Source organism: Phyllobates terribilis, unplaced genomic scaffold (assembly GCF_046119375.1).
Source record: "Phyllobates terribilis strain yellow unplaced genomic scaffold, ASM4611937v1 Scaffold_4__5_contigs__length_816908805, whole genome shotgun sequence".
Taxonomy (NCBI): domain Eukaryota; kingdom Metazoa; phylum Chordata; class Amphibia; order Anura; family Dendrobatidae; genus Phyllobates; species Phyllobates terribilis.
The window spans coordinates 757,725,897-757,737,961 of record NW_027362764.1 but is presented as its reverse complement, the minus strand read 5'-3'; the positions used below and the strand labels follow the sequence as shown (position 1 = coordinate 757,737,961).

At 36.1% G+C, this 12,065-nt stretch overlaps 1 protein-coding gene across 2 annotated transcripts in view; it reads left to right on the top strand.

The window, feature by feature from the left end:
* ADCY8 (adenylate cyclase 8) overlaps window positions 1–12,065 on the top strand; it is a 395,464-nt gene that overhangs the window by 368,235 nt on the left and 15,164 nt on the right. For both annotated transcript variants that reach the window (XM_073679897.1, XM_073679896.1), the window contains 2 exons: window positions 4,687–4,845; window positions 9,967–10,113. In XM_073679897.1, the coding sequence (XP_073535998.1) occupies window positions 4,687–4,845; window positions 9,967–10,113 (306 nt within the window). The remainder of the gene's footprint in view (window positions 1–4,686; window positions 4,846–9,966; window positions 10,114–12,065) is intronic.

Below are 12,065 nucleotides of genomic sequence, written 5' to 3'. Positions count from 1 at the left end.
CCACTCTAACATGTCAAATTAATATCGCTATACACTGGATGGGTAATCACAGGGCAGATCCACCACAATCAGGGGGAGAATATACAACTGTGACGTCTTCTGATTGTAGACGTTGGGCATGCAAATCCAGTGGGCAGAATAGTGCACTGAGCCTCTTGGCTACACCCAGGGTGCACCAAGCACCCGATTAAACATATTTTATTATACTTCAGTTTCTATAGAACAGAGGCAACGATTAGAACACTAAGGCTTTGTTCACACGTTGTTATTTTTTAAAGCAAATGAAACGCTGCTTTTTACAGAACCAGCAAAAGCTATGACAATTCAGAAATCTCATGCACACGATTGCTTTTTTTTTACCTGACTGAATAGGAAAACTGCAGCAGGTCAATTCTTATAGCGTCTTTGCAGTGTTTTTTCACCATAAAAGTGCAAAAAAAACGCAACTGTGCCCTTTTGCTGCTTTTTTGGTGAATAAAACAAACTTTATTAAATATGTACTGTAGACAAATTACACATATATAATCTGAACCAAAAATGCATAAAAAATACAGCATAAAAGCAGCAAAAATGTAGCAAGAATGCAGCAAAAAATGCAGCGAAAACGCAGCAAAACCTGCTTTTTGTAAGTAGCTTTATTTACTGCCAAGAGAGCAAGTTTTGGTTGCAGAAAAAAATGCAGCAAAAAAGCAACGTGTGAACATAGCCTTTAGGTGCGATTTTTATAGAGGTTATATGTCCTACAAGGTTACGTGCGTAACTCATATTGTCATTTTGGGCTGACAGACTCCCTTTAAAATGGAGGTCAGATTTAATATTTTCTCTTTGTCATGGAGGGGACTTTATAGGAGCTACCAAGAGTGGTCAAATGGAAGCATAGTTGCCTACATTCCCAGTTTTCAAGTCCCTGATTTTTCTGAAACAGTCCCGGAAATTCCCAAGATGTACCAAGGTTAAAAATAAGAGGTCCAGCTTGGTTTGGTGGCATTTCCTGGCAGATTGGGGGAATTTCCTGGCGAATTGGGGGCATTTCCTGGTGGATTGGGGGCATTTCCTGGTCGATTGGGGGCATTTCCTGGTCAATTGGGGGCATTTCCTGGCAGATTGGGGCATTTCCTGTTCAATTGGGGGCATTTCCTGGTGGATTGGGGACATTTCCTGGTGGATTAGGGCATTTCCTGGTCGATTGGGGGCATTTCCTGGCAGATTGGGGGCATTTCCTCCTGGATTAGGGGCATTTCCTGGTGGATTAGGGCATTTCCTGGCAGATAGTGGGCATTTCCTGGCAGATTGGGGCATTTCCTGTTCAATTGGGGGCATTTCCTGGCGGATTGAGGGCATTTCAGGTGGAATTCCAGGCAGGACATTAATATCTATTATTGCCAACAGCACTGATGGTAAGTATGGGGAGATGACACTTGGTTGTCACTTACCAACTCTTTTTTTGCCAGCTGAAAAACAGAGATGAAAAGTGTTTTTTAGATCCTTATTCTTGTTCACCGGGTGCACAAATACGATATATTCAGCTTACAAATAATAGACTATATAAGCTTTTTTTTTGTGAACCAGAACTGCGCTCAGAGCAATTGTCAGTTCCCTTCCCCCACTCCTCTCTGCAACTCCTACAAAGTACAGTACTCAGCATGGGACACAATGAATAACTCCGGCATAGCTCCGTCTAGAGACGCTAAGAAAAAAAACACTGAAGTAGTATAAAAAAGAGATAAATAATCCTTTTAACCTCGGTGTTTTTACATCGATGATATTTGGGTCCATTGTCTCCGGATTTGCTCTTTTATTGTTTGATGTATGAAGGATATTGAACGGTTGGTTATTATATTTTAAGAGAAAAACATCAGATAATTTCATATATTAAAAAAAAAAAAAAAAATACACAGAAAAAAAAAGCAAAAAGCTGTTCTGTCTGCTGCGAGTGAGAACAATTGCTCGGGGACCCACTGAAAAATTGTTAATTGCAGCCAAGCTAAAAGTATCACCGGCTGGCAACTATAACGGAAACTCATTAGATCAGAGAATCGAGGTAGAAACAAAAAAAGTTCTATATTTTTTACCCTAACCTCATTACAGAAAAAAAAGTGTTGGATTTTCAGGGAATTTGATTATCAAATTAGAAGATCTGAAAAAATATTTCATTTATTAACGACCTATTTATTAAGGTCTCATTCTGTATTTTTCCCATATTTTCTTCACTGCGTTCTAGTATGTAACTTTAAAGAAGCACTCACATTAAAATTTGTATCCTCTTAATATATTGCACTCATCATATTATATAGCACTGTGTACTTACAATTGCTCATTTTGCCTTTCTACCCAGATAATTCTTCTCTTTTCTCTGCTCTATGTAGAAACAGGAAGTCTCTTGTCCCTGCATTTATCATTTCCCTCTTCAACTCCTGACCCAGCTGCTCCGCTCCTTCCCCTTCCAGAGACTTTTGCAGTGACTGATGACTCATACAGGGAAACTTGACCTCCTGTTTCTACATAGAGCTTAGAAGGATTCAACTAGTCAGTTTTTAATCACATGATGTCATAGACCTAATGGAAAAGAGAAGAATTATCTGGGTAGAAAGGCAAAATGAGCAATTGTAAGTACACAGTGCTGTGTAATGTGATGATCGCAATATATTAAGAGGATAAAAACTTTAATGGGAGGAGGAGGAGGGCAAAATGTGGCAATTATTAAATTTTTGTGTGTAGTTCTGTAAATATCTTAAATTATGTTTTATTTTTATTTTATTTATTACAAGAGGATGTATTATGTGTATTTTTATTCTCTCTTTTTTATTATTTAAATATTTCCCTATAGGATAAGAACACCTTTGATTAATGCTAAGATTTATTTTTTTTTAATTAGGTTTTTATTAAAAATGCTGCACTGTTTGGCTTACTACAAACTCTTTGGTTTCCTGTACATTTCTGACTTCAAAATAAGGCAGCAGAGAATCTATCAGTGAGCTTGTTCTTATGGGTAGTTTGTAACTCTTTCATCTGTCTTTTTCTGGCCTCCTTTCAACTGGTTTATGACCACATCAGTGTTCATCTCAGCTTTGATGTGGTCTGTGGTCATTAATCAGCACAGTGGAGATCAGGGGAAAAAAAAAAGATAATAAAGTTACAATCGCTCCTACGGAACGAGCTCACTGGCGAATTGTCAGTTAGCTCGTTCTGCAGCCTGCAACGTGCAGGGGAATAAAGAACATACTTGACCACTGTTTTATTCACACTGGGCTTTTCAGAGCCCCAGTTCTCAGGATCGGTGCGGGTCCTAGACGTCAGACCCCCAGCGATCAGGAAGTTATCCCATTAATGGATAGGGAATAAATTCCAAACTTGAGAACGCTTTTCTCTTTTTTGCTTTTTTAAGATATTTATAACCTGTCTGTAATATTTATGCTTTCATAAATATGTTATACTTCACACCAAAATAGCACAACCCTTTTTCGTGTGATTTTTAAGCTTCGGTTTAGATACTAAAAATAGTGCTTAACGCCTTCACAACATATGACATATATTTACGACATTGATGCGGGCTCCGGAGCTGAGCCCGCATCTTTCTCCCCACTTGATGGATGATTTAATCTGCCATGTCAGTCGGAGGTCTGCAGAAGACCCCCATACTCGTCATTGTGAATATCCTGTGAGGAGATTGTGATTTCTGCTATACATAGCAGGGCTCAAGCCCTGCTATGTATAGCACAAGTGGTTGGACGGTCGCAGCTTCAAGTCCCCTAAGGGGACTATTAAATACAGTAAAAAGTAAAAAAAAAATATTAAAAAAAGAAAAAAAACAAGTTCAAATCACCCCCCATTTGCCCCATTGAAAATAAATCAATAAAAAAAATACATATATTTGGTGTTGCTGCGTTCAGAAATGTCCGATCTATCAATATATAAAGTAAATTAATCCGATCGGTAAACGGCGTAACGAGAAAAAAAATCAAAACGCCAGAATTACTTTTTTTTTGGGCCGCTGCAGCATTGCAATAAAATACAATAAGAGGCGATGAAAACATTGTATCTACCCCAAAATTATATCAATAAAAACTTCACCTCAAGCTGCAGAAAATAGGCCTTCACCCGGCCCCAGATCACGAAAAATGAAGACGCTATGGGTCTCGGAAAATGGCGCCATATGCAAAAAAAAAAAATTTTCATACAAATTTTGAGTTTTTTCTTCCACTTAAATAAAAAATAAACTATACATGTTTTGTATCTACGAACTCGGACTGACTTGGGGAATCATAGTGGCCAGTCAGTTTTACCATATAGTGAACATGGTAAATAAAAAACCCAAAAAACAATTGTGAATTTGCACTTTTTTTGCAAATTCTCTGCACCTGGATTTTATTTCCCATTTTCCAGTACACGATATGGTAAAATCAATGGTGTCATTCAAAAGTGCAAAAAATAAGCCCTCATATGGCCATATTGACAGAAAAATAAAAAAGTTATGGCTTTGGGAAGAAGGGGGATGAAGAAAAAGAATATGGTCATGGAGTGAAAGAATTAAGATGGTTTAAAACTTTGATAAAAGTTACGCACTCATTTACCACAAGGAAATATCACAACTTGTACAATATCTGGGTGAAAAACGCTTTGATAAATGTCCCCCAATATGTCTGACATTTTATTGATAGAGAAACTGATTTCCTTCTTGCCTTACAGCTAGAATACACGGCACGGCTGGATTTTTTGTGGCGGGTTCAAGCCAAAGAAGAAATCAGTGAAATGACAGAATTGAGGGAACATAATGAGAACATGCTGAGGAACATTCTTCCGAGTCATGTGGCTCGTCATTTTTTGGAAAAAGACCGAGATAATGAGGTTTGTGTCTTAAATTGCTTTTTAAAACGATGTTCAATTGTACTTTTCAGTAAGTCGGGTAGATTGATACATTTGACTTTCTAATGGCAAAATGACTATTCCAACTCTGAAAGAAATGCATAGAATAAAAAAGGAGCTAAAACCAGAAATGAAAAATATGACTCCTCTTGGTTCTGCCTTAGATTCCCCCCTCCCCAGAGGAGCCCTCAGCTCTAGTGTAAACCCTCCCCTGCTTAAAATGCTCTTACTACCTTGTAGCCAACCATAGGACATAATGCTTGGACCTGTACCCCCTTATGTTTGCTAATATTTAGACTTAAATTCACCAAACAAATTAGCCCCAATATTCATGAGGCCATAAAGCATAATTCACAAACCAACCCAAATGACAAAGCTTTACATAGAGGCCAGTATATTAATAATGAATAGATTTTATTAGAAAAATTAATACAAAGCACAATAAAAACACACATAAAACAAGTGAGAAAACCACTGGTGGGAACACCCGGGCAGTAATGACAAACATTAGTATGTTACTTAGTAAATATTCAATGTTGTCTCTGCTGCAAAGATACTCAGAGAAAACATGAACACCTCTATATAACACATATATCTATGCCATACATAATATTTCTAGCCTAATATATTATCATAGCATATAATTTAACATTAAAATAGTAATACCAAAAAGTGGCAAAGATAGACATGGATATTTGGAAAAACAGCAGAGAGCCATATAATATTAGCAGCACATGGATAACCTTAGTAGTAGCTCCGGGGACCCACCACACCCAACGCGCGTTTGGCACTGAAATGCTTCGCATACTAATGATTATCATTGCCGCCCGGGTGTTTCCACCAGTGTCCTACCAGTGCTTTTCTCACTTGTTTTACGTGTGTTTTTGTTGTGCTTTGTATTAATTTTTCTTTTAAAATCTATTCATTATTAATATACTGGCCTCTATGTAAAGATTTTTCATTTGGGTTGGTTAATATTTTGACTTAGTTAGGTTCCTACTCTCCATTCCCCTCCATGTTATTTACATGTACTATTACTATTTTCCTGTTTACTTACTATAGGATATATGCTCATTTTGCTTTTTTCATGGGTTCTTTTCCCCTTCCTTCCCAATGATCTTTGCACACGCTCATTAGATGCTCCCTTGCAAAAGAATAGGGTCAGAATCTGTTCAGTGCTGCTAATGTACATGTGCATTTAATGAAACAAAAGGAAGTTTAAGTAAAAAAAAATCCCTGATGGCTGGCGTGAGAATTGAGAGTTTTTTTTCTTTAAATAAATGTAACAAAAAACCCTGATATTAAATAAATGGTCATTTTCTGATGACACATTTCTGTTGGACCAATCTTAGCTGGAGTGAAACACCATAAACACCCAGTATTCAATGCTTAGGATGTCACCAGAAATGAAAGTGATGGGAAAAAGTAACTTTTAATGTCTTTGTTTTTTTTTTTTATTATTATTATTTCTCCTCTTAGTGGAAGCTCAGATAAGAGCTTCAGCTTTTACCGTTCATCGATTCTGAATTCAAGGGATTGTACATTGTTCAGTGCTCTATAGAAAGAGGCTTTTCTTCCCTTGACTCTTGAATCTTGGGAAATGTTCGGGGCGCGGGCTGAGTGCAGGCGGAAGCTTCGCTATTACAATCCATTACCCCCTTTTGTGATCGCCCAGGCTGCTTCATAATCAAGAAAACAATAACACTTCATTTCAGTGCAGGAGAGAGGATATATGTTGAGGAAGAACGCAGGACCCCTCCACGTCCGCAGACACTGTCAGGATATAGTCCATATGGAATATACCCAGTCCTGGTCCCATTACCTGCTCCTATACTATGAGCAAACAATAAAGGGAACTTCTCATTGAAAGACGACCTCATATCGATCAGTTTGTTTGTTTTTTGCATTATAAATATATTTTTTAAATATTTTTGAAGTTTTTATTGCAACTTTTTATTTAAAAAAAAAAATGAAACTTTGCAGGTTTTTAAATTACTAGAGCAAATATTCTCCTTTAATAAAAATATGACTGTTTCAGGAGTACCTGGGAATGGCTAAAACTGGATGAAAATGACAACTTTTGGGGCGGGGTTCAATTAAACCTCATCACCAAAACCGAATTTTTCCACCTGTTTTTTGAGTGGAGTTTAATTAAAACTCACCCTTTTTTAATAAAACATACATGCCTTAATTTGTCAGGTCTGTTTCTAAAAATTCGAGGTAATCCCAAAAAAGTCTGGACTGTTGGCACTAGTATGAACTAGAGCAGTGACAACCTGCTGACATTTTCTGTCTTCTGTATCTTACTTGTCACCTTTGCTGTATAGACTGGGACAGAATGAGCAGAGTCATCTTTTTATCAATAGAGGGTAAATAAGAATATTATGATAGCTCTATTGTACTCTTGAAATTCTAGATAACACAGGATACTAATACTATACCCAGTAACAAGGCTCTGTATCTAGTATGAACTCCTGTCTTCTGTATCTTACTTGTCACCTTTGCTGTATAGACTGGGACTGAATGAGCAGAGTCATCTTTTTATCAATAGAGGGTAAAGGAAGATATTATGATAGCTCTATTGTACTCTTGAAATTCTAGATAACACTGGATACTAATACTATACCCAGTAACAAGGCTCTGTATCTAGTATGAACTCTTGTCTTCTGTATCTTACTTGTCACCTTTGTGTATAGACTGGGACAGAATGAGCAGAGTCATCTTTTTTATCCATAGAGGGTAATGGAGGATATTATGATAGCTCTATTGTACTCTTGAAATTCTAGATAACACAGGATACTAATACTATACCCAGTAACAAGGCTCTGTATCTAGTATGAACTCCTGTCTTTTGTATCTTACTTGTCACCTTTGCTGTATAGACTGGGACAGAATGAGCAGAGTCATCTTTTTATCAATAGAGGGTAAATAAGAATATTATGATAGCTCTATTGTACTCTTGAAATTCTAGATAACACAGGATACTAATACTATACCCAGTAACAAGGCTCTGTATCTAGTATGAACTCCTGTCTTCTGTATCTTACTTGTCACCTTTGCTGTATAGACTGGGACTGAATGAGCAGAGTCATCTTTTTATCAATAGAGGGTAAAGGAAGATATTATGATAGCTCTATTGTACTCTTGAAATTCTAAATAACACTGGATACTAATACTATACCCAGTAACAAGGCTCTGTATCTAATATGAACTCCTGTCTTCTGTATCTTACTTGTCACCTTTGCTGTATAGACTGGGACAGAATGAGCAGAGTCATCTTTTTTATCAATACAGGGTAATGGAGGATATTATGATAGCTCTATTGTACTCTTGAAATTCTAGATAACACAGGATACTAATACTATACCCAATAGCAAGGCTCTGTATCTAGTATGAACTCTTGTCTTCTGTATCTTACTTGTCACCTTTGTGTATAGACTGGGACAGAATGAGCAGAGTCATCTTTTTTATCCATAGAGGGTAATGGAGGATATTATGATAGCTCTATTGTACTCTTGAAATTCTAGATAACACAGGATACTAATACTATACCCAGTAACAAGGCTCTGTATCTAGTATGAACTCCTGTCTTCTGTATCTTACTTGTCACCTTTGCTGTATAGACTGGGACAGAATGAGCGGAGTCATCTTTTTATCATTAGAGGGTAGAAGAGGATATTGTGATAGCTCTATTGTACTCCTGAATGCCTAGATAACACAGGATACTAATACTTTACCCAGTGACAAGGCTCTGTATCTAGTATGAACTCCTGTCTTCTGTATCTTACTTGTCACCTTTGCTGTATAGCCTGGGACAGAATGAGCAGAGTCATCTTTTTAATCAATAGAGGGTAATGGAGGATATTATGATAGCTCTATTGTACTCTTGAAATTCTAGGTAACACAGGATGCTAATACTATACCCAGTAACAAGGCTCTGTATCTAGTATGAACTCCTGTCTTCTGTATCTTACTTGTCACCTTTGCTGTATAGCCTGGGACAGAATGAGCAGAGTCATCTTTTTATCATTAGAGGGTAGAAGAGGATATTGTGATAGCTTTATTGTAATCCTGAACTCCTAGATAACACAGGATACTAATACTATAGGCAGTGACAAGGCTCTGGATGCAACTGCCTAGTCACTCCCGGCTACATGTTATTACTTCCTTGATGCTGTAATAATTTGACATTTCTCACCATGCTGCACAGTCTGTACAGACAATAAAAGAAGAAAGTTTGTGTTTAGAAATATTTTTAGAAATAAAAAAAGAATGATGCATATCTATTCTACAGAATTGTATTTAATTAGTGGGACTAAAATGAAGTATGAAACAGGCCCTATAAGAGGCATTTATCCATAATATGAAATACATTTTATTCATTAAAAATAATTTATAAAAAAAAATCTGTATTTTTATATTTTTTTTCCTTCAATTTCACAACTTTTTTTTAATTGTAAGATAGTTATTTTTAACATGTATTAGTTCCATGATGGGACTTTAACTTTTTGTTTATTTTTTTTATTTTAATGTAATGTAAAATATCTATGCAACATTGAATTATAGGCCGTGTATGTAAAACTACACGGCCATTTCTTAGGGAAATTTTTAGAAATCTTTGTTAGGCTCCCAGAATAAAACCGTCCACCTTGGTGATCGGTAAGGAAAAAGCTGGTGGTTAAAGGTCAAAAGGTGAACTGCATTGATTGCTATTCAGAAAGTGTTAAACTACTGTGATCAGAGTTTTCTCCCATCCTGGCCGTTAGTGCTGGAGGCTGTATGCTGTAGATCTGGCCAGATTCAGTTCCCGCGCTTCTCCCATACTGCAGAGGCAATGCCGTCTGTGCTAGCAGCATTGAAGAGCATTGAACTTCAGTCTTCAGGAGCGCACTGTCCCCCTGGCAGAAAGAAACCTGAGAGGCAAAGGAGCTGTGTGCTTCCGAAGAAAAGAAGATGAAAATATTCCTTTTAGTTCTGAAAATAAATTCAAAACCATACATTCGTCTTTAATGGGCTACCAAGTAATTAATCCATTGTGCAAAGTCATATTTGTCTAGCAGTGGAGTGGCCATCATCAGCGTTCCTTTTCCTCTTTTCCTTTAGGAGCTGTATTCCCAGTCCTACGATGCTGTGGGAGTCATGTTTGCTTCAATCCCTGGATTTGCTGATTTTTATTCACAAACGGAAATGAATAACCAAGGTGTAGAGTGCCTGCGTCTGCTGAACGAGATAATTGCTGACTTTGATGAGGTAAATAACATTCTTATATTTGTTGCTCAATTCCTGCCCCCTAGACTGTAACTGATAAAAAATGCTACTCCTTGTCTACAAGAATGTAACTACTAAAACACTGTCCCCTGTGTCCAAAAAATTACATAGAACACCTTTATATAGAAGTAGTATTATAGTGCATATACCACTATAATACTGCCCCTATGTACAAGAATATAACTACTATAATACTGCCCCCTATGTACAAGAATATAACTACTATAATACTGCCCCTATGTACAAGAATATAACTACTATAATACTGCTCCTATGTACAAGAATATAACTACTATAATACTGCCTCTATGTACAAGAATATAACTACTATAATACTGCCCCCTATGTACAAGAATATAACTACTATAATACTGCCCCTATGTACAAGAATATAACTACTATAATACTGCTCCTATGTACAAGAATATAACTACTATAATACTGCTCCTATGTACAAGAATATAACTACTATAATACTGCCTCTATGTACAAGAATATAACTACTATAATACGGCTCCTATGTACAAGAATATAACTACTATAATACTGCTCCCTATGTACAAGAATATAACTACTATAATACTGCTCCCTATATACAAGAATATAACTACTATAATACTGCTCCCTATGTACAAGAATATAATTACTATAATACTGCTCCCTATATACAACAATATAACTACTATAATACTGCCCCCATGTACAGGAATATAACTTCTATAATACTGCTCCTATGTACAAGGATATAACTGCTATAATACTGCCCCGATGTACACGAATATAACTACTATAATATTGTCTCTATGTACAAGAATATAACTACTATAATACTGCCCCCTATGTACAAGAATATAACTACTATAATACTGCTCCTATGTACAAGAATATAACTACTATAATACTGCTCCTATGTACAAGAATATAACTACTATAATACTGCCCCTATGTACAAGAATATAACTACTATAATACTGCTCCCTATGTACAAGAATATAACTACTATAATACTGCTCCTATGTATAAGAATATAACTACTATAATACTGCTCCTATGTACAAGAATATAACTACTATAATACTGCTCCTATGTACATGAATATAACTACTATAACACTGCCCCTATGTACAAGAATATAACTACTATAATACTGCCCCTATGTACACGAATATAACTACTATAATATTGTCTCTATGTACAAGAATATAACTACTATAATACTGCCCCCTATGTACAAGAATATAACTACTATAATACTGCCCTCTATGTACATGAATATAACTACTATAACACTGCCCCTATGTACAAGAATATAACTACTATAATACTGCTCCTATGTACAAGAATATAACTACTATAATACTGCCCCCTATGTAAAAGAATATAACTACTATATTACTGCTCCCTATTTACAAGAATATAACAACTATAATACTGCCCCCATGTACACGAATATAACTACTATAATATTGTCTCTATGTACAAGAATATAAGTACTATAATACTGCCCCCTATGTACAAGAATATAACTACTATAATACTGTTCCTATATATAAGAATATAACTACTATAATACTGCCCCTATATACAAGAATATAACTACTATAATACTGCTCCTATGTACAAGAATATAACTACTATAATACTGCCCCCTATGTACAAGAATATAACTACTATAATACTGCTCCCTATGTACAAGAATATAACTACTATAATACTGCCCCTATGTACAACAAGAATATAACTACTATAATACTGCCCCTATATACAAGAATATAACTACTATAATACTGCCCCTATGTACAAGAATATAACTACTATAATACTGCCCCCTATGTACAAGAATATAACTACTATAATACTGCTCCCTATGTACAAGAATATAACTACTATAATACTGCCCCTATGTACAACAAGAATATAACTACTATAATACT